At 50.6% G+C, this 23896-nt stretch overlaps 1 protein-coding gene across 1 annotated transcript in view; it reads left to right on the top strand.

Annotated features, from left to right (window-relative positions):
- The window catches only part of LOC115090798 (cytochrome P450 2G1-like), a 147801-nt gene that overhangs the window by 104634 nt on the left and 19271 nt on the right, over positions 1 to 23896 (top strand). The window contains exon 7 of the mRNA XM_029600311.1: positions 18312 to 18499. Coding sequence (XP_029456171.1) covers positions 18312 to 18499 — 188 coding nt within the window. The remainder of the gene's footprint in view (positions 1 to 18311; positions 18500 to 23896) is intronic.

Genomic DNA, 23896 nt, shown 5'->3' with positions numbered 1-23896 from the left:
ACCATCGCTTGCCTTGACTATGCTTGGACTGACCTTTGATTTGACCCTTGCTTTGGCTGACCACTTCTGGACGAATACCCTGGCTTTGACTCTTGTGCTTCACTCGGACACCCTCTTTTTGCCTTCTGTGACCACCAGACTGACCTGCTTGGACTCTGCCCGCGGCCTTCCTCCGACCAGACCCACAGGCGCTGCCTGTTCCACCCGGAGAACCTTCCTGAACTGTTACTTCCTGAGGTCTCCGGAGTCTCCAGTTCAGTTCTGGTACATCCTCTCTGCATCAGCCGTGCACCCTTACTCGTGGTGGGAACACCTCTCCGCTACCTCTCTGGGAGACCCTCTGAGTCCCACCTAGGTCCAGGAGGTCCAGGTACCCAAGGGCTCAACCTGCAGAAACCCCGGACTGTTATTGGAGAAGCTCCAGCTAGCCTCTGTCTCCTCGTGTGCTCTGCCTCCTGGTGGCAGGTGCTCTCTAGGTGTGACCAGAGGGCTGTACCAATCCTGCACCATGCCAAGGGTCCATCTCCAGTGCAACAATTCCTAGCTCTTAAGAGTATTCACTAAATCCTGGGAATAACCTTTTTGTTTGGGGTTTTTTTTAGACTAATGAGCCCTCTCAAAAGCCAAGCCAAAAGATAAAAACCAACCGGCACTTCTCACAGTTCTCTATGTGAAGAAAATTGTAATAGCCTTTCATGCAACACCCATTCAAGGTCCGCATACCAAGGGCACCACGAGAAACACCAGTCCTGGATTCCTGGAAATCCTCTGAAGCACTCTGTCTATTCTGGGCCATGGAGGTAAGCATATAGGAGTGCTTCTACCAGCCAGCTCTAGACTTGAGATGATTGATTCCGGTTGAGTGATTGCCTCTTTTGCAGCTGAAAAATGTAACTTCATATACTTGATGGTCGCCAGAAAATCTATCAGTGGAACTCGCTATCTGGCTCTAAATCTGACCCAAAGCTGCCTGAGCCAGGAATCAACTTCCAAAGCAACCTAAGTACTTCTGGTTCCTCTGTGATGATTCGCAAACATCACTGCCATGGTGATGTTGGACATCATTCTGATTGCCTGTTCCTTTAGCAGATGCATACATGTTTGGAAAGCCAACTGAATTACTCTGGCCATCTGTTACCTCGATCGGGGCGCGCGGCGGCGCGACGCGCAGGAGGAGCCGGGCAGCGCAAGGAATCTGATGGCGCGTTTCGGTTGGCGTCTGCGGCGCGGGCCGCAGCGCAGGAATGGCGCTTCCCCCGCGAATTGCCGGCCTCTCTGCGTGCTAGCAGGACCAAGTGTCGCGCGATTGGACTGGCCACGCCCCCCCCGACGTCAGACGCCGACTTAGGCGTTTTGCGCGGGAGATAGGGGCTATTTAAACGGCAGCACTTCTCCTGTTTCTTGCTTCGGCCACGTTTGTTCCTGGGAGCATCGCTGTGTGTTTGGCTTGCTGTTTTCCTGCTTCTGATCACCTTGGACTGCCTCTGGATTATTCTGCCTGCTACCTGCCTGTTCGGATCTTCTGCTTTTGGTTCCTGATTGCTCGCTGCCTGCCCCGACCTTGGACTGCCTCTGGATTATTCTGCCTGCTGCCTGCCTGTTCGGATTATCTGCTTTTGGTTCCTGATTGCTCGCTGCCAGCCCCGACCTCGGACTGCCTTTGGATTACTCTGTCTACAGCCTGTACTGACTCGGACTGCCTACCGATACCCGCGCTCTCCTCCTGAAGCCAGACTCCAACGTCTCCAGGTAAGCGGTCTAGACTGTGGTTCCACTACTATCTGAATACTAGTCGTAACAGTTGGCCGAAGCCATGGAACCAGTGGATCTGACCGCTTTACAAGCCATTCCCGGAATGGCTAATAAGATCCAACAACAACAGGGAGTTTTGGATCAGGTTACAGGGGTCCTAGATCGATTGGTCGCACGCATGGATGCCTTAGCCCAATTACCCACCGGACTCGTGCCCAGCGCGGCGGCTACTCCGGCTCCTGTCAGGATTCCACCCCCGCCGCGCTTCAATGGAACAGCAGCCTTATGTCGAGGTTTTATCAACCAGTGCAGGATGCATTTTTCTCTTCAACCGGCCTCGTTCCCTAACGATAAGACAAAAACTACCTTTCTCCTGTCCTTGTTAGAAGGTCCAGCCTTAGCATGGGCTTCTCCTTTGTGGGAACGAGATGATCCCATCCTCAATTCTCTGGATCGATTTCTCAAAGAATTCCGTCTGATCTTTGACGAGCCAGGACGTTCATCCTCCGCGGCAAATGAGTTACTTCAGATCAAGCAAGGCGCACGAACTGTCGGGGAGTACGCCATTCACTTTCGTATCTTAGCCGCTGAATTGGCATGGGGTGAGGAGAGCCTTACGGCAATTTTCCGTCAAGGGCTGGCAGAAAATATTAAGGATCAATTAGCGGGTAGAGAACCTCCAGAGACTTTGGAGGGCTTAATCCGATTAGCCATTCGATTGGATCTACGTTTCCAGGAGAGGACACGAGAGCGAGCTGCCACCCGAAGAAATTTCCGGTTAGCTCCGACCTTTCAACAACCAATGGTCGCCCCACAGGCTGGTCCGGCATCAGGAGATTCAGACGAACCAATGCAGATTGATAGATTTCGTCTGACTTTCGAGGAACGGAATAGGAGACGTGCAAAGAACCTCTGTTTATATTGTGGGGGAGCGGGGCACTTCCTCAATAAGTGTCCTAACAAACCGGGAAACTCCCGGACCTAGGTCGGGTAGGAGAGGCCTCCCTGGGTCCCACCATTCCCTCTCCGCAACTGCTCATACCCACAACCATTGACTTCAACCGCGAGCCATTGCACTGTCAGGCCTTCATAGACTCAGGAGCGGCGGGTAATTTCATTCAGGGGTTGCTCGTGCAGAAATATCAAATTCCGGTGGAATCATTGTCCACTCCCCTGACGGTAACCTCAGTATCAGGGCAAGCTGTGGGTATGCTCATCACCCACATTACCAAACCCTTGATGCTTCACACCGGCGTACTTCACCAGGAAAGCATTCAATTATTTGTACTTCCTTCATCAGTGAACCAGTTAATTCTGGGCTTACCGTGGTTACGTATGCATCAGCCTCGCATTGATTGGGCCTCGCTACAGCTTGCAGAGTGGAGTCCATTCTGTCTTCAACACTGCATCAAGACTCCGCTTACGATTCCACTGCAGTCCACTCGCCTTGTTAATGGTATTCCACTACCCTATCAGGATTTTCAAGACGTCTTCAACAAACAGTATGCGGAAATATTACCACCTCACCGCAAGTACGACTGCTCCATCGAACTTTTACCTGGAAGAACTCCTCCCAAGGGGCGCATTTACTCTCTTTCGGAACCCGAATCATTGGCCCTACGTCAATATATTGCGGAGAATTTGGAGCGCGGATTTATCAGACCTTCCACTTCCCCGGCCGGCGCCGGATTTTTCTTTGTGAAGAAGAAGGATGGGTCATTAAGACCTTGCATTGACTATCGTGGCCTCAACTCAATTACCAGAAAGAATAGGTATCCTATCCCCCTCATTTCAGAATTGTTCGATCGAATTAAAGGGGCGCAAATCTTTACCAAGTTGGACTTACGAGGGGCCTACAATTTGATAAGAATTCGGGAGGGGGACGAGTGGAAAACCGCATTCAATACTCATGATGGTCATTATGAATATTGCGTTATGCCCTTCGGTCTTTGTAATGCCCCTGCGGTATTTCAGGACATGATTAACGACATCTTTCGTGACATTCTGTATTCCCATGTAATTGTTTACCTGGACGATATTTTGATCTTTTCTCAATCACTTTCTCAACATGTGCTCCATGTCCGACAAGTCCTGCACCGCCTTCGGGAGCATAAACTGTTCGCCAAACTAGAGAAGTGTGTCTTCCATCAACAACAATTGCCCTTTCTTGGTTACATTGTATCGAACCGAGGACTATCCATGGACCCTGAAAAGCTTCATGCCATACTTCACTGGCCCCAACCGGTGGGGTTAAAAGCCTTGCAAAGGTTTTTAGGATTTTCTAACTACTACAGGCAGTTTATTCCCCATTTCTCATCATTAGTGGCACCTCTCACGGCGCTTACCAAGAAGGGAGCTTCTACGGTGTCCTGGCCGGAAGAGGCACGATTGGCCTTTCATCGTTTAAAAACTGAATTCACCACGGATTTATGTCTCCGACGACCGGATCCTGCACGTCCTTTTACCCTCGAGGTAGACGCCTCTGCTGTTGGAGTAGGGGCGGTTCTTCTTCAAAGATCCGCAGAAGAGCAGTGGGTGACATGTGCCTTCTTTTCTAAAAAATTTACTCCTGCGGAACGTAATTATACCATTGGTGACCGGGAATTATTGGCCATTAAGTTGGCCTTTGAAGAGTGGCGACACCTTTTGGAGGGGGCTCGTCATGTGGTTACGGTATATACAGACCACAAGAATCTTGAATATCTGGCTACTGCCCAGCGTCTCAACCCGCGACAAGCCCGGTGGGCCCTATTTTTTAGTAGGTTTCATTTTGTTGTCCGCTTCCGCCCTGCACTGAGGAATATTCGAGCGGACGCCCTCTCTCGGAGCTTTGACTCTCTGGATGACCCGGATCCTCCTCGCTACCTCATCGATCCGGCTCACATCCAGTTGGCCGCCACTTTTACGGTACCCGTCGGGAAATCAGTCGTTCCCAAGCGGTTGCGCCCTAAGGTTCTTCGGTGGGCCCATTTTTCCCATCTGGCGGGCCATCCGGGGGTTGCTCGCACCCAGGAACTCCTCTCCCGTCAGTATTGGTGGCCCAACTGGGCAAAGGACGTTAAGAATTTTGTGGACTCCTGTCCTGTTTGTGCAGCCCAGAAAACGCCCCGGCGGAGACCTCTCGGCCTCTTACATCCGCTTCCTCCTCCTCGATGTCCGTGGACCCATATTGCCACCGACTTTATCACTGATCTTCCGCCCTCGGAGGGGAATACGGTCATATGGGTGGTGGTGGACCGTTTTTCCCGGATGGCGCACTTCGTTCCTCTCCCCGGGTTGCCCTCCGCTCCCGAATTGGCTCGTCTATTTTTGTTTCATATTTTTCGTCTCCATGGCCTTCCCCTTAGTATAGTTTCCGATAGAGGTGTTCAGTTCACGGCCCAGTTTTGGACTAACCTCTGTCGCCTCCTCCGGGTACGGCTTGCTTTTTCGTCGGCCTATCATCCGCAGTCCAACGGCCTTACGGAGAGGACTAATCAAGCTGTTAAGGCATTTCTTCGGGCCTACGTGAATCAGCGACAGGATGATTGGGCGCCTCTATTAGTCTGGGCCGAGATTTCCCATAACAACCTGGTCCATCAGGCCACCGGTAGTTCTCCGTTCTTTCTGGTGTATGGTCGCCATCTGAACTTTCCTTTACCTATTGACGCCTCCTCCAATTGTCCAGCTGTCAACGCTACCGTTACCTCCATGTCCCGTTTATGGGCTGAGACTCATGCCCTGCTGCTTAAGAAAGCTGCAGTTATGAAGCGTCAGGCCGATCGCCTACGGACCCCGGCTCCTGATCTTCATTGCGGAGATCTGGTCTGGTTAAGCACTCGTCACCTTCGTCTACGCTTACCCTCTGCTAAATTTGCTCCTCGTTTCATTGGACCCTTCCCCGTCCGGAGACGGCTCACCCCGGTCACCTATAGCCTGTGTTTACCTCCTTCCTTGCGGGTCCATAACGCATTCCATATCTCTCTCCTGAAGCCTGCGGTCCTGACCTGGCCACATCGACCGCGGCGATCCGCTTGTCCGGTCCTTCCTGAGACTGATCAGTATGAGGTACAGGCTATATTGGATTCCAGACGTGTCCGCGGGCGGCTCCAATATCTCATTTCCTGGAAGCATTGTGGTCCTGAGGAAAATACGTGGGAGCCCTCCACTAATCTCCAGGCGCCTCGGTTGCTTCGGGCTTTTCATCGTCGCTTTCCCTCTAAGCCTGGCCCCCGGGGGCAGCGGAGGGGGTCTTGCGGAGGGGGTACTGTTACCTCGATCGGGGCGCGCGGCGGCGCGACGCGTGGGAGGAGCCGGGCAGCGCAAGGAATCTGATGGCGCGTTTCGGTTGGCGTCTGCGGCGCGGGCCGCAGCGCAGGAATGGCGCTTCCCCCGCGAATTGCCGGCCTCTCTGCGTGCTAGCAGGACCAAGTGTCGCGCGATTGGACTGGCCACGCCCCCCCCGACGTCAGACGCCGACTTAGGCGTTTTGCGCGGGAGATAGGGGCTATTTAAACGGCAGCACTTCTCCTGTTTCTTGCTTCGGCCACGTTTGTTCCTGGGAGCATCGCTGTGTGTTTGGCTTGCTGTTTTCCTGCTTCTGATCACCTTGGACTGCCTCTGGATTATTCTGCCTGCTACCTGCCTGTTCGGATCTTCTGCTTTTGGTTCCTGATTGCTCGCTGCCTGCCCCGACCTTGGACTGCCTCTGGATTATTCTGCCTGCTGCCTGCCTGTTCGGATTATCTGCTTTTGGTTCCTGATTGCTCGCTGCCAGCCCCGACCTCGGACTGCCTTTGGATTACTCTGTCTACAGCCTGTACTGACTCGGACTGCCTACCGATACCCGCGCTCTCCTCCTGAAGCCAGACTCCAACGTCTCCAGGTAAGCGGTCTAGACTGTGGTTCCACTACTATCTGAATACTAGTCGTAACACCATCTACCAATTAATGGACCAACTTGCCTCCTCGGAAGTCCATTGTCTATGAGTCATCCATCCCAAACAATGTGCTTCCCTTCCCCCAGCTCGTAAGACTAGCATTAATGATCACCCTTACCCTCGTTGGGGGCTTGAGCCAAATTCCACAATTTAGCCACCACTGCACACTTATCCTAATGGCCTCTGATACCAGCAGCTGCATGGAATAGTTCAGAGATTGTGTATTCTACCTGGAGAGCAAATCTTTCTGAAGGACCTCGTGGGAGCCCCCACCCAAGGCACCAGGATCAACACTGCTGCCATGGGACCGAGCAACTGTAGATAAATCCATACAGGTGGACTTCTGCATGTATCCACTGACCCAGCATCTGAATACGTTGCTCTGACAGCCAAGCATGGCCTATCATAATGACAAATGGTGCCCCCAGATAATCCAGAGTCCAGACAAGGAAGAATCAGAAATACCAGTTTATGCAAATATGCTGCAATAATCTCTTGCACGAACCTTGTGTGAATCACCGAATCGGCCAGATAAGGATGAATCAGAAATATCTGTAGAAGCATGTACTCTGCCACTATTATCAACACTTCAAGAAGGACCTTAGAGAAGTGGTAAAGCTGAAAGACAGCTCTGTGGTAACCCGAGCGGTAGCAGCTTGAGAATTGCTAGAGGAAAAAAAAAGACAGACTCTGGCTGTTCCTTAAATGTAGTTTATTTACAGTGACACTGAGAAAAGTGCACAGCAAAACAAATGAAACAGAAAGCTCACCATGGAGTTCAGGTATCTCACAATTAACACAGCTCAGTGCAAAGCAAAACAAACAATGTAGGCAGCTCACCTTGACTTCAGGCAAATCACAGTCCTAAACAAAGCAGGTCTTTAATTTACTGTCACTTTCAAATCTTAAACGTAGTAGGTATTCTCATTCAGTGAGTCTCTGTCTGTTCCCTGGGCCTGCTTAACCCTTCTAGGCCTTGAGGTTTTATACTCTGGAAAAGGGCTCCTCCCTTTACCCAGGATTCCCTGTAGGTCTCAATCTTAAGGAGGACCAGGTGAGGCAGCTATGCCCGGCCCTTTAAGGTAGTCTGAGGGAGTTTTCTATATACTTCCTCACAAGCTCTTTAAACCAAAAGAAACCTCTCACATTGCCAAGAGAACTTCTGAAACTTCTTCCTTATAGGTATATGGAGATACAGCTCTATTAAGTTCAGTGAGGTCCAGAATATCTTGTGCCTCACTGGCCACCCACATTCATCAAAGTTTTCACTTTGAAATGAAAGACCTACAACACCTTGTGACATCTTTCAGAAACAAATAGAACAAAAATAAGAACTACAAAATAGATCAATTACTGCCCCTGATCCCAATGAATCTAAGGAAACAGAACCACTGCACCTACAATGAGATGATGAGGAAGATATCCTTGAACCTTCTCCTTATTTGAGTGATGAACAAGGGAAACTATAACATGTCCGCTAAGGATAGAAAAAATCTCTCCAGCATACCCATTTTAAATAACCTCCAGGAGCTACTGTATGGATGTGATTGGAATCGATGCAAGAAAGACAACTGCCAAGGGATAACCTCCCTCATTTCCAAAAGCTTAATCCTGAAAACTAACACAGAGAGCTCTGGGAAGACAAGGTTCCCTCTTTGTCTTTTTTTATTTTTTTAAAGAAAGAATTGCAGCTCACTAGAAGGACTTTACTTGGTTTTTCTCAAGTGAAGATGATGAGTTTTGGTCCGTGTCTGATCCCAAGACACATGGCTTAATCTCAGAAAGCATAGGTACTTTAAACTCAGTCAGCAAAACCTTCTGGAGCTTGCTAAATAATAGCTTTCTTTTAAGGAAGCTTGGTGAGAATATTTTAGAATCTACTTCTCAGACTAAATATGGTGCCCTAGAGAGCATCTTGCTGCTACCACAAGGGCCATTCTTCTTATTAAAGTGTGCACCAAGACGAGAGAGATATCTACTTAGCCTTCGAGAACAGATGTAAATGGGTGCAGCAGGATAATGTGGTCCTAGGATTCTGAGTCACCTTGACTAGAATTGATTCTGAACCACACTGTCACCTGTAGAACCACACTGGAAGCCTTAAGGCTTGCTGAAGCACTGAGACTAACCTGAATACCCATGAGAGCTGTGCCCTGTTCCCCAGGAATATTGGTCCCAACAGCAACAGTCCATCCCAAACGTTTTTCTTAGGAAACCTCAATTTCTGTCTTTCAGGAAACCAGGGGTACATCTGACCAGGCTCGCTCAGCTCTAACCTAAAACTTTGGTGCCTCGCCTTCCAGACTACTAAAATCCTTCACTGTTAGATGGAATGAAGCCCTGAAGAGTCTACACACACTCATTCTACTGGAGATTCTTGAAGCCTCTGGACTCTTCCAGTATCTTCTCCCCTGCAGTAGGTCATATCCTCCAAGATTGAGAACTAGCTTATCCCTGGAATACAGGAGGATAACTCCTCCAATTGCTGACTGTTATCACATCCCTCAGCATTCTAAGGTTTAACAGCCAGAAATCTGATCAAGAGGACTTTTCCCTCTCATCATTCATCCTCCTTCTCTCGTCTGAAGATTTTTCTCCCTTCATATCCTTTATCCTGCTTTTCCCTTACCAGTTATTAGAGAGGAATACACTGCCGAAACAGGCTCTGGGGCCATTCTATGCTCCATACAGGAAAAACTGATGAAGGCTTTTATTTAAAGGGAGATCACTTTTCCAGAAGGAAGTGCTAACAGTTATTTATTTATTTATTTATTTAACAGTTTTATATACCGAAGTTCTAGTAACAAAGTTACTAATCAATTCGGTTTACATTGTAACAATAAAAATTGACAGAATATAGAATTATGTCTTACAGAGAACAGGGAAGATTTAACTTGAAATAAATAAAATAACTTATTATAACAGTTAGAGACAAGAAGTGTGCTGGCTCTGCAAACAATGAAGCCAGTGCTGCTGCAGAGAAACTTAAAGCTACCTCTTGTCCCATGGGAGATAAAAATGACAGTCCTGAGAGAGGCTTTTCCGCCCATGGCTCAAAAACATGGCTGCTGTTCTCACCGCGCCAGCGAGCACACTGGCAGGAACATTGTGGCCTGCTTGCCCTGCATTGCAGGCGCCCCCCGGGCAGCTACTAATAATTGCTGGTCTGCTTTCCTCTGTGCAGCCACATCTACAATCTAGTCTCCTACCTCGCGCCACCGGCCGGCTCACTACCAGACCCCCCGCACCTTCCTCCGATGGTCCTGCTTCCATTCCCTTGGTGCCAGGCCTCCGTCGGGGTGCGGAATGCTGCCGGCCTCCCTGCCTGCCAGGTCCTCTCTTTAGGCGCGCGTGCGACTATGGCCTCCCCTTAAAGGGCCAAAGGTGGGAAATCCCTGCGAGTCCCGCAGGATGTCATCACCACGCTTGGCCTATTTAGGCCTGCTTCTCCTTCAAATCCCTGACTTGGCAACGAGTCTCCTGCATTGTGTGGTGGTTCTGGTGCCTTCCTTAGTCAGTTCCTGCCCTTCGCTCCTGGATCTGCTTCTGTTCCTGCCTTCTGCTCCTGCTCCCGCCTTCCGCTCCTTTTCCAGCTCCCGACTCCTCGCCTGTCGTTCCTTCTCCCTTCGGATGGACCTTTTGGCTTTTGACCTCGGACCGGACCTCTCTCTGCTTGCTTGCCGCCTGCCCAGGACTTCGGATTGGACCTCTTGCTGTTTGTTTGCGGCTTCCCCAGGACCTCAGACCAGGATTTCCTCCCACCGGGCCATGCCACTGTGGAACCTGTCTCCAGTATTTCGCCGGAACTTCTGTATAGGGGCCCACCTAAGTCCAGCAGTCCCAGCACCCAAAGGCTCAACTCGCGGGGAATGGGATTGGTATTGATGAAGCTCCAGGCGGCCGTTGTCTTCCGTCAGCCTCGCCTCCTATCATTGGAAACCTGTGGCAGGTCTTCCTCCCAGGTCAAGGGTCCACATTTCCGTCGAGGACACAACAGTTTGCCAAGTCCATGGACCCGGCGGAGACCTCGGCTCTGCAGGCCATTCCGGGCCTGACTCAAAAGATCCTGGAGCAGCAAAAGGTCCTGGAGTTCCTCGCTTCGGCCGTAGAACACCTTAACCAGCACCTGGATTCCACCATTCAGCCGGGAGCTTCGGCACCTGCAGCTATGGGGGCTCCTGCCCCTCCTCCGGCAGCTACATGATCAGTGCTGCCCCTGGCAACACCACCTCGCTTCTTTGGGGATCCTCAACTCTGCCGCAATTTCTTGAATCAATGCCATATGCATTTTTGTCTTCAATCTGTTCTTTTTCCAGATGACCTCACCAAGACCACCTATATACTCTCCCTGTTGGACGGTAAGGCCCTAGCCTGGGCATCCCCTCTCTGAGAGTGAGCCGATTCAGTGTTGCAGGACTTACAGTGCTTCCTTTCACTCTTCCGCACTGGCTTCCAGTACCTCCTTGTTATACTTACGCCAAGGGTCCTGTTCATTAACGGACTTTGTTATTGAGTTCCACACCTTGGCATGAGAAATTCACTGGGGCGAGGATTGTTTAAGTTCCATCTTTTTGGAAGGTCTGGCTGGTCGGATTAAAGATGAGTTGGCAGCCCGAGAACTGCCCCCTTCACTGGATGGTCTTATCGAGTAGGCCAGGCGAATCAATAGCTGATTTCAAGAGCGATCCCTGGAATTACATGCTCCCAAAAGACCTCCACTGCCTACATGGGTTCCTCTGCACTCGCCCTCTCCTAAACAGACGACCACTCCGGCCAAGGCTGCTTCCAAAGAACCCATGCAATTGGGTTGGGGCCGATTGACTACCGAGGAACACCTCTGACGTCGTCTGGCAGTACTGTGCTTGTATTGCGGTGAGGCAATGCCTGGTACGTCCGGGAAACGCTCGGGCCTAAAACAGTTTGGGGGACTACTCCTGGGCCTCACCTCTCCCGATCCCCCTCTCACTCTTCCAGTTTCTCTCAAAATGGACACGCAGGAATTTCACACTCTGGCCCTGGTGGACTCCGGATCAGGGGGCAACTTTATCCTCAAGCATCTGGTGCAACACACTAAGATTCCTACTTGTTTAGCCCCAGAACCTTGCCCGGGAGGGGCTCCAGGGAGCCCCTCCCGGGCAAGGTCACCCATACCACCGTTCCATTGATTCTTCGCACTGGGGCTCTACACAAAGAGACCATAACCTTCCATGTCATTGACCGCTTCATCCATCCGGTGGTGCTCGGCCTGCCCTGGTTAAGGAAACACTCGCCCCAATTTGACTGGGCATCTTTGCAACTCTCGCAGTGGGGCTCCGCCTGTCAGGTTTCCTGTCTGAAGTTGCCCTCGACTCGTCACTGCCTTTCTATGGGGATCCTTCCCATGGGACTACCACCTTGATATGCCCCCTACGCGGAGGATTTTTCCAAGCAAGTAGCAGCTAACCTGCCTCCGCATCGCTCGTTCGATTGTGCCATCAATCTCTTGCCTAATTCTGACAACCCCCCCCCCGGGTCGGGTTTACCCGCTATCCCTTGGGGAGACCAAGGCCATGTCTGACTACATACAGGAAAATTTAGCCAAAGGATTCATTCGCAAATCAACATCTCCAGCCGGGGCTGGATTATTTTTTGTAGCCAAAAAGGACAGTTCACTCCTTCCCTGTATTGACTATAGAGGTCTAAATGCTATCACACAGAAGGACCGCTATCCCCTGCCTCTCATTTATGAGCTATTTGATCACCTACAAGGAGCCCGGGTCTTCTCCAAACTTGACCTGCGTAGTGGCCTATAACCTTATTCACATCCGGGAGGGCGAGGAATGTAAAACGGCCTTCAACACTTGCGACGGGCATTACGAATACTTAGTTATGCCGTGTTTCAAAACATGATGAATGAGATTTTCCGCGACCTCTTATCAAATGTGTTGTGGTCTACTTGGACAACATCTTAGTCTTCTCCAGGGATCTTCTTACTCATCACCAGGATGTCGCCCGTGTGCTCCAATGACTTCGAGACCACCAACTCTTTGCCAAACTCGAGAAGTGCTCATTCGAAAAGGAGAGCCTGCTCTTTTTAGGGTACATAGTTTCTCGGCAGGGATTTTGCATGGATCCAGAAAAGCTCAAAAGTATCCAGGAATGGCCGCAACCCACTGGCCTATGGGCGGTTCAGTGATTTCTTGGGTTCGCTAATTATTATCGGACCTTTATTCATAACTACGCCAAACTCGTAGCCCTGATAACCGCCCTGACCCGCAAAGGCACCACGCTGAAGCAATGGCCCCTGGAGGCCGTAACCGCCTTTCAATCTCTAAAATCCGCTTTTCTCTGCGAGCCTTGCCTGCGACATCCTGATCCACTGTGCCCCTTCGTGCTCGAAGTTGACACTTCGTCCGAAAGAGTAGGGACAGTTCTAAGTCAACATTCTCCTTCTGGTATGCTCCATTCGTGTTCCTTCTTTTCAGAACAGTTTTCACCAGCGGAACGAAACTATGGTATCAGAGACAAAGAGCTGTTGGTGATCAAGCTCACCTTCGAGGAATGGTGTCCCTGGTTGGAGGGCTTTCAATACCCCCATCACAGTATACATGGACCATAAAAACTTACAATATCTCCATCAAGCCCAGCGACTGAATTCTCGCCAAGCTCAGTGGGCACTCTTTTTTACCCACTTCAATTTTACCCTGCATTACCGTCCAGCGGCTAAGAATACCAAAGCGGACGTGCTTTCACTCCCGAAGACGTCATTGAACCTCCTCGTCATATCATACATCCTGCGTGAGTCCTTCTATCGCCACCATCACTGTGCCTCTAGGGAAAACCATGGTTCCCCGCAGACTGCGCAACAAAATCCTCCACTGGGCCCATGACTCCCGCACTGTGGGACGCACTGGCCGAGTCCACATCCTTGCCTCTGTCCTACGATTCTACTGGTGGACCACGGTTAAGATGGATGTCCGGTACTATGTTGACTCCTGTCAAGTTTGTGCTCAACAAAAACCCCTAGCTGATCCCACCTGGGGTTTATTACACCCTCTACCAGCTCCCACGGAACCATAAGAACATAAGAACTTGCCATGCTGGGTCAGACCAAGGGTCCATCAAGCCCAGCATCCTGTTTCCAACAGAGGCCAATCCAGGCTATAAGAACCTGGCAAATACCCAAAAACTAAGAAGATCCCATGCTACTGATGGTAAGATGGTTATCTGGATGGTGGTGGACTGCGTTTCCAAGATAGTGCATTTCGTCGCTCTACCTGGGCTCCCCTCCGCTCCGCAGTTGGCACAGCTATTCGTGCAACATGTTTTCCGGCTTCACGGCCTTCCAAAACACATTGTCTCCAACCGAGGTATTCAATTTACTGCCCGCTACTGGAAGGCCCTCTGCAAGAAATTTGATATCTCCTTGGATTTTACTACGGCGTACCATCCACAGGCTAATGGTCAAGCAGAGAGGACCAACTGGACCTTGAAGCAGTTCCTTCGCAGCTATGTTAACTTGCAACAGAATGATTGGGCTTCCCTGTTTCCTTGGGCAGAATTTGCACTAAACTGCCATATCTCCTCCACTACCAAATCTTCACCTTTCCTGTTAGTTTACGGCCATCAGCCTCTTCCCCCACTGCCTCTACCCTTGATGGTTTCCTCTCCATCTGCTCAGTTGATGGCACCGGAGTTGCACCAACTTTGGGAACAAACTCAGCAACTCATACAAAAGGCGGGTCAGAGATCCAAGAAAACTGTGGACGTTCACCGGAGACCTGCTCCATGCTTCCAAATCGGGGAAAAGGTTTGGCTGAGCACCAAATATGTCCACTTGAAACTCCTATCCATGCGCCTGGCACCCTGCTATATCGGCCCCTTTCTGGTACGCCGTCAACTGGGGCCTTATACCTACCAGTTACATCTACCTCCTACCCTGAGAATCCACAATTCTTTTCACATTTCCCTTCTGAAGCCCCTGGTGTTAACCTGGCAGTCACAAACTCACCCCAAGCCTCAACCATTAACGGCCGTAGAAGACTCCATCTACCAGTATCGTGGATATCAGGAAAACGGGCCGAAGATGGGAATACATCCTATCCTGGGAGGGCTTTGGCCCAGAGGAGAATTCATGGGAACCGGCCACCAATATACTAGATAAGAAGCTGCTTGAGCTGTTTCATCTCTCCCATCTAGGGAAACCCAAGCCTCTGGGGAGGGGCCTAGAGAAGGGGGTACTGTTACAATTACCGCGCACCGGCCCTGCTCCCCATTGTCTCCTACCTCATGCCGCCGGCTGGCTCACCCGCAGACCCACCGCGCCTTCCTCCGACGGTCCTTCTTCCATTCCCTTGGTGCCAGGCCTCCATCAAGGCATGGGACACTGCTGGCCTCCCTGCCTGCCAGGTCCTCCCTCTATGCGCAAGCGCGACAATGGCCTCCTCTTAAAGAGCCAGTGGCGGGAAATCCCCATGGGTCCCGCAGAATGTCATCACCACACTTGGCCTATTTAGGCCTGCTTCTCCTTCACCTCCCTGACTTGGCAATGAGTCTCCTGCATTGTGTGGTTGTTCTGGCACCTTCCTTAGTCAGTTCCTGCCCTTCGCTCCTGGATCCGCTTCTGTTCCTGCCTTCTGCTCCTGCTCCCGCCTTCCGCTCCTTTTCCAGCTCCTGACTCCTTGCCCGTTGCTCCTTTTCCCCTCAGACGGACCTTTTGCCACCTGCCCAGGACTATGGATCGGACCTCTCTCTTCTTGCTAGCTGCCTGCCCAGGACTTCGGATTGGACCTCTCGCTGTTTGCGGCTTCCCCAGGACCTCAGACCAGGACTTCCTCCCATCTGGCCACGCCACCATGGAACCTGTCTCCAGTATTTCATCGGAACTTCTGTACAGGGGCCCACCTAAGTCCAGCCAGTCCTGGCACCCAAAGACTCAACCTGCGGGGAACGGGATTGGTATTGGTGAAGCTGCAGCTGGCCCCTGTCTTCCGTCAGCCTAACCTCCTGTCATTGGGAACCTGCGGCAGGTCTTCCTCCCAGGTAGTGTCTACCCCAACACAGGCCAAGGGTCCACATTTCCTTCGAGGTCACAACACATACTAATCGGACCTGGGCCACACTGCAAACTGTCATTGAAGGGTTCCTCAACCTCTAAATTGCTGTTCTGATAGTGATTTTCTCCCTGTCCGGTTGCCTTTTGTTTTTTTAAACTTTATATTGCACATATAGAATTTAAAAAAAAGATAAAACCAAAACTCTTCTGTGGTGAATTTAAATCAATGTCTCATAAACAAACCAACAGGAACAATAGAAAACCCACACTCCACACTTGTTTGCTTTAGAGACCGTCATAAAAACAAGCTTTTTGAAATTCACTTGATAGTGGTTGCTTGGTCAAATGACCTAATACTAACCACTTAGGTGCAACAAAGAATAAGCAACAGAGAAAGGGAAAACTATAGTACTCCCATTGGCAAGGAAAAAAAAACTGGGAGCAGAGAAGGGATTAAGTGCTGGAGATGGGAAAGGGCCTGCTTAAGATATCCTTTTTTTCCAGAAACACTGGAAGTTCTTCTGGTCTAGTGCTCTGTTCAATTGAGGGAAGGAATATGCGACTTTTACCTCAGGATCTTTTCATTCATAAGAAAAGTTTCTTCTTCATCCGGCCTAACTAGACCTTAGCTCACAGCTCGGGATGCTTGCCTACCATTGCTGGAGACAGAGAATACTGGCAAGCTGAGTTCAGCATGAATACTTATAAAGAGTGTCATTAGTGAACCTATTCATCTCTGTCTCCATCTGTTGGTCTGTATTGGTCTGTGAGCATATCCCATTCTTCTGGCCTGGTCTGACTGGGTGAAAAGAAAGATTAGGTGTTTGATGGATCATTTATGACAAAATGCAGAGCAAGCAAAAACTCTAATAAAATATGGGAAAAAAATACTAGAGGAGCCATAAGCATGGAGCATGCCTATGCTTCTGCAGTAATTAATAGGGATGTGAATCGTTTTAGGACGATTAAAATTATCGTCCGATAATTTTAATATCGTCTTAAACCGTTATGGAACACAATACAATAGAGATTCTAACGATTTATCGTTATAAATCGTTAGAATCGTGAGCCGGCACACTAAAACCCCCTAAAACCCACCCCCGACCCTTTAAATTAAATCCCCCACCCTCCCGAACCCCCCCCAAATGAGTTAAATAACCTGCGGGTCCAGCGGCGGTCCGGAACGGCAGCGGTCCGGAACGGGCTCCTGCTCCTGAATCTTGTTGTCTTCAGCCGGCGCCATTTTCCAAAATGGCGCCGAAAAATGGCGGCGGCCATAGACGAACACGATTGGACGGCAGGAGGTCCTTCCGGACCCCCGCTGGACTTTTGGCAAGTCTCGTGGGGGTCAGGAGGCCCCCCACAAGCTGGCCAAAAGTTCCTGGAGGTCCAGCGGGGGTCAGGGAGCGATTTCCCGCCGCGAATCGTTTTCGTATGGAAAATGGCGTCGGCAGGAGATCGACTGCAGGAGGTTGTTCAGCGAGGCGCCGGAACCCTCGCTGAACGACCTCCTGCAGTCGATCTCCTGCCGGCGCCATTTTCCGTACGAAAACGATTCGCGGCAGGAAATCGCTCCCTGACCCCCGCTGGACCTCCAGGAACTTTTGGCCAGCTTGTGGGGGGCCTCCTGACCCCCACGAGACTTGCCAAAAGTCCAGCGGGGGTCCGGAAGGACCTCCTGCCGTCCAATCGTGTTCGTCTATGGCCGCCGCCATTTTTCGGCGCCATTTTGGAAAATGGCGCCGGCTGAAGACAACAAGATTCAGGAGCAGGAGCCCGTTCCGGACCGCTGCCGTTCCGGACCGCCGCTGGACCCGCAGGTTATTTAACTCATTTGGGGGGGGTTCGGGAGGGTGGGGGATTTAATTTAAAGGGTCGGGGGTGGGTTTTAGGGGGTTTTAATGTGCCGGTTTTGCGATTTTTAGATTTTTAGATTTTTCACGATTTTTCACGATTTTTCACGATATTTTACCCCCCCAAACGGCAACAATACGATTCCCTCCCCCTCCCAGCCGAAATCGATCGTTAAGACGATCGAGGACACGATTCACATCCCTAGTAATTAACTGATTATGAGGACCCTACTGAAATAGGAGCAGTTTTTGCTCTTAATTCCTGCTTTACTTGCTTCTGTTGAGCTATAAACATACTGCAGGAAGGCACAGAAAGAGAAAAAATATAAAATCCTATAGCAAACATTTTTCAGATAGACACAAAATGGGAAGAAACCCTTTAGTCAGTACATGTGGCCCAATTTGTGGGCAGAGGTACCTGAGCAGGTGCAACCTTGTGAATGTTGATTTATGCACACACTTTTAAAAGGATTTAAAAGTGTGTGTGTAAATCCTTTCCCTTCCCCATCTCTGCCCCAGAACACCTACTTGAACTGCAGTTAAATATACAAGCAAAATCGAGTTTCAAGTGTACCGTTGCATGAGGAGCACCCAGGCTGATTTTCAAAGCGCAATTTGTGCACATTGACCAGGGAATCCTAAAGCTGTGACCAATGTTAATGGCACTAAGGAAGATAGAATAATTTTCTGAGATAAGAGCACAATCATTTTCACAACGAATGAAAACAATGATACTTTTTGTGTGTGTTCCAGAAAAAGTACAGAAAGAAATTGACTCCGTTTTAGGACCTGGTAAATGTCCCTCTCTGGAGGATCGTGCCCGGCTGCCCTACACCAATGCCGTAATTCACGAGGTGCAGAGGGTTGCCAGTATTATTCCTACGGGTCTTCCACATGCTGCACTCCATGATATCAGTTTCAGAGGCTACACAATACCTAAGGTAAGAGGTTGAATGTATGACAGTGTTCAATAAGAATTGATATCTACTGCTCCAATAGCTCTTCCCCATTTGTTACATTTGGCCGGCCACGGGTTAAGCCCAAGACTGGCCATACTCATCACTGGGCCCAGGCACTCATTCTGGCTCTGACACCACCATTCTCTCATCGCCAGTTTCCCCTCTAGGCACGCGCATGCGCCTCTGTTCGCTGTATGTAGGTACCCTGGTGGGAAGCTTGGAGACTGGCATGCTCCTTTAATGTCACACGGCTGCGTATTTAAACTTAGCCATGACTCCAGGAACCTGCCTCAGCAATGGGTCTCCTGCCTTATGCAGAGCGTGTTTCTCCTCAGTTCTTGTTCCAGTGATCCTCATCCCGCCTTGCTTCGTCTAGCCTTGCCTTGGCCAGCCTATCTCATCCTGCCTAGCCTCGTCCAGCCTTGCCTTGCCCAGGCTCTCTTGTCCTGCTTTGCCTCATCCAGCCTTGCTTTGCCCAGCCCACCTTGTCCAGTATCTCCTCGCCTGTCCTTGTCCATTCTTTATCTGATCTTCTAGTATTGACCTCTTGCTTTGGACTTGGAACTGACTATGCTTGCTTGCTGCCTGGACCTGACCACAGCCTTGGACCTGACCATGCTTGCTTGCCCCCTGGACCTGACATAGCCTTGGACCTGACCACACTTGCCTACTGCCTGGATCTGATCACAGCGGGAATCCAACCCGTGGCACTGGATGATGATGTCACTGAGCTCCGGTATTTAAGGCCGGGCTCAGCTCCTGTTAGTCGCCTTTGCAACAGGTCTCCACGCTAGATGTGTACTTCATTGCATCCTTGGTGATTTCCTCGTGTTCCTGGTTCCTGTTCCCTCTGTGTTCCTATTCCTGGTTTTGTCTTCTCCTGTTTCTGTGCTTCGTGCTACTCGGCTATTCTTATGGACTGATCTTCTCCTAGACCCAACCACTGCTTTGCTGACTACGCCATTGATCTTCTCCTGGACCCGACCACTACTTTGCCTGACAACGCCATCGATCTTCTCCTGGACCCGACCACAAATTTGCCTGACTTTATCATCAATCTTCTCCTGGACCTGACCTCTGCTTTGCCTGACCACTCTATGGATCATCTCCTAGTCCAGACCTCTGATTCGTCTGACACGCTACTGTTCATCTCCTGGACTCGACTTCTGCCTTCCTTGCCACTGCTCCTTGATTGCCACCTGCCCTGACTTCAGCCTGTTCCACGATGCCTCTACAGTCCTAGTCCTGGACTTGGCCTTTCAGGCTTTGGCCTGCTCTTGCTTGGGCGCCCCCCTGTCTGACTCTTGTTCCTATTGGTGCCCGGGTCTCCAGGACTCCACCTCGTCCAGTACAGACTCTCCAGTTCTGCTGTTGCTGTCCCCTGGTGACCTCATCATTATCTCATCGAAGAGCTCGGATGGAGGCCCACCTAACTCCAGCTGGCCCTGGTACCCAAAGGCTCAACCCGTGGGGAACGAGGTCAGGTATTAGCGAAGCTCCAGCCGGCCACTCTCAGTCAGCCAGCTCCGCCTGCTGATGGTGGGGACTTATAGGGCCTCCCCTATGGGTGGCGTCAATCCCACCTCGGCCCAAGGGTCCACCTCTAGCACAACAATAATTTCCTTTCCTTTAGTGAGGGTAGGTCAATCCCAACGAGTGGGTTATGTACCTCTGCCAACAGATGGAGACAGAGTAAAAGCTGACATCACGGATATATATAGTCCCACCCCAACATCATCCCGCTAGTACTCTCTGAAAAAGGTAAACTGTGGACAAATCTGATTAAACTTGATTAGCAACAGGCAACCATTCGTGTTTCTCAACCAACAGGAACACTGACCTTGGCCAAAAGAAGGAACATATCTAGCAAACTAAGAGCTAGAGAAGCCATTTACCAGTTATCAGCGAAGAGCATCACTAGCCCTAAAAAGGTTAACCACAAAATCCAAATCTGGCAGCTGAGGGTGGGTCTGAGATTGATCTATCCTCACTAAAGGAAAGGAAATTACAGGTAAGTAGTAATTTGTCCTTCCTTAGCATTCAGGTAGGTCAATCCCAACAAGTGGTATGTACAAAAGCTGATCCTGAAAAGGGTGAGAGGCTTCCAGTGACCCAGTTAGAACCACCCGGGCAAAAGCATCATCCTCCCTAGCACTAAAATCCAAGTGGTAATGCCTGGAGAATGTGTGCAAAGATGACCATGTCGCTGCTCAGCAAATTTCAGCAGGTGACAACAAATGAAGCTCCGTCCATGATACCACCTGAGCCCTAGTGGAATGTGGTCTAATCTGCTTTGGTAAGGCAACCTCAATAGCCAGACAGGCTGCCATAATGATCTCCTTAACCTAGTGGGCAATCATTGCCCGCATCGCTGGTGCTCCCTGCTTACCTCCACCATGGAGCACAAACAGGCGTACAAACAGCCTTACTCAACGCCAAATAGCACAGTAAATTGTCTTCAAAGTAAGCCGCTGCAAGGAAAGGGTACACAGCAGTCGAAAAGTCGGACCTGCCAAAAACTCAAGAACCAAGTTAAGATCCCACAAAGGCACTGGAAGCCCCAACGGGGATGAAGATGTTTAACTCCCAAGAAACGGGACATGTCCAGATGGGAAGACAAAGACCCTCCCTTTGACCCTTCCTTTGTAACTGTTATCACCACCGGCCAGGGCCAGCCCTGACAGGCTTAACTCACCTCATGTCTTCCTTGGCCCTCCACCTCCGGTGCTCTCACAGCGGTGGCTAATCACCACCACCGCGTTTCTCCCGGCTCCCTGCACTCCACATGGTGGCCAGGATGCCGCCGACCAGCACTCTGATCCTGGACCTCTAGGCACGCGGGAACTCCGGGTTCTTCCCCACCTGATGATATCATTGACCCGGGATACTTAAGCACCATGTGTAGCCTTCACTAACCAACTTGGCAACGAGTTCCATGGTTCTTCCTGGTGCCATACTTTCTCCATGGACCAATTGTTACTGTCGCTTCTCGTTCCTGGTTCCTCTTGCAGCACTTTCTGCTCCGCAGGCCCTGGCTCAGCATAACCTAACTGGAGTCCTTCTCAGCGCTTCCCACTCCTCGGTGCCAGGTTCAGCGCAACCTTACCTGGACTCTCTCTCAGCGCTTCCCGTTCCGTGTGCCCTGGCTCAGCACAACCTAATTGGATTCTCTCTCTCGGTGCTTCCTGCTCTGCGGGCCCTGGCTCAGTGCAACCTAACCTGGACTCTCTCTCAGCGCTTCCCTCTCCTCGGGGCCAGGTTCAGCACCAATCTACTTGTGAGTTCCAGCCGCAGTGCCCACTGCTCCTGGGAATCTCCACGGTACTTCTCCTTGAGGACCTTTGCTACAGTGTCTTCTCTCTCTGGGAGTTGGCTCATTGCAGTACATTTTCATACTGAGTCTCGGTGCCCCGCTCCTCGGGACATCCCTCCACACTGCTACTACAGAAGGTCCTGTCACTGGCTTGCCATGTCCCAGGCAGTATTCCTGTGCTGCTACTCTCCAGGCACTGGCTACAGTGGGTTCCCCGCTGTAACTCCTATCCAGCATACTACAGTACCTGTCTCTGCATCTGCACCTCCTCTCCTCGAGGCCACTTCCACATGGTCCTGCTCTACTCCCTTCAGAGCTACAGTGGCCTTGCACTCCTTGAGACTCTTTCTCCTCCTCCCTCTGAGAGTGCATCTGTCTCAAACTGTGCCAAACCTCTCTGACACTCTCCGCACTCACTCGTCTACCCTCTCCGGGACCAGCCACACAGGGGCGCTCCTAAGTCCTGCCAGCCCCAGCACCCAAGGGCTCAACCTGCGGGGAACGAGGGTCGACACAGGTGAAGTTCCAGCTTGCCTCTGTTCCCGGCCAGCCTCGCCTCCCGACGGTGGGGACCTGTGGGGCCCACCCCTTCAGGTAGCAACAATCCCACCTCTGGCCAAGGGTCCACAATTCCTAACAGTAACAAACCAGTGCCACAACTTGAACCTTCAAGCTATTAAGGGTCAAGCCCTTAAGCAAACCATCCTGTAAATATTACTAAATGAAAGGAATATCCACCTTGAGTGGCTGAGTACAATGTTCAGAATACCAGGCCTCAAAGACCCTCCAAACTCTAACATAAGCTAGAGAAGTAGAAAAGTTTTGGGCCCAAAGAAGAGTGGAAAGTACAGGAAGGCGAATAATAGGGATGTGAATCGTTTTTGAACGATTAAAATTATCGTCAGATAATTTTAAAATCATCCTAAATCATCAGAGTGCACGATACAATACAAATGCCCCCGATTTATCATCATAAATCGTCCTAAAATCATTAAATAGGGCACGGGAATTATTTGGGAGAGGGCGGGAAAACCGGCACACCAAAACAACCCCTAAACCCACCTGACCCTTTAAAACCAATTCCTTACCCTCCCCCACCCTCCCGAACCCCCCCAAAATGTTAAATTACCTGGTGGTCCAATGTGGGGGGTCCCGGCGCGATCTCCCGCTCTCGGGCCATCGGTGCCATTTTGGCTGCCGGCCATCCAGTGCTCCTACCATGTGACAGGGGCCGGCCAATGGCACGGATACCCTGTCACATGGTAAGGGCAAAGGGGCATCGGCGCCATTTTATTTTAGCGCAGCTGATGCCTGGGAACGGGAAATCGTCCCCCGAGGCCCCCCTGGACTACCAGGTAATGTTAAAAGGTTTTGGGGGGGGGGGGTCGGGAGGGTGGGGGAGGCTAAGGTGGGTCGATTTAAAGGGTTGGGTGGATTTTTTTTTTAGTGGCGCGGGCCTCCCTAAAAAAAAAAATGAGCGATGTGAATTGGAATTGGAAACAATTCCAATTCACATATCTTAACGATCAGATTTCCTCCCCCCCCCCCCCCCCCCAGCCAAACCTGATCGTTAAGACGATCTGGCACACGATTCACATCTCTAGCGAATAACCCCACTTCAACAGCAAAGCCCTTTCAATTTCCAAACAGTAAAACAGAATCAATCCAGATCCTTGTGAAGAATAAGCCCCTGATGTAATAGATCCATCTGAGACTGCAGCCAGAGGGGATTGCCCACCAAAAGTCTCTGGAGATCAGTGTACCATGACCTTTGAGCCCAATCCGGAGGCATTAAAATGACTGTGTTGGTTTAACTTGCAATCTTCTGTACCAGCTTGCCTATCAAAGGTCAAGGTGGGAATGCATAGAGTAGAGTGCTATGTGCCCTTTAGGTCGCACCTGTGACCAGGGGCGGATTGAGGGAAAATAGTGGCCCGGGGGATTTTTCTCCATACTGGCCCATGGGTACCCAATTACATATACAATATAATTTACATATATAATTTACATATATATATATATGTACACACCCCTATATTTCGGCATGGTCCTTCCGTATCAACACA

The sequence above is a fragment of the Rhinatrema bivittatum genome, chromosome 4, assembly GCF_901001135.1.
Source record: "Rhinatrema bivittatum chromosome 4, aRhiBiv1.1, whole genome shotgun sequence".
In the NCBI taxonomy this organism is placed as follows: Eukaryota; Metazoa; Chordata; class Amphibia; order Gymnophiona; family Rhinatrematidae; genus Rhinatrema; species Rhinatrema bivittatum.
The sequence above is the reverse complement of the archived record's forward strand: the minus strand, read 5'-3'. Positions and strand labels throughout refer to the sequence as shown.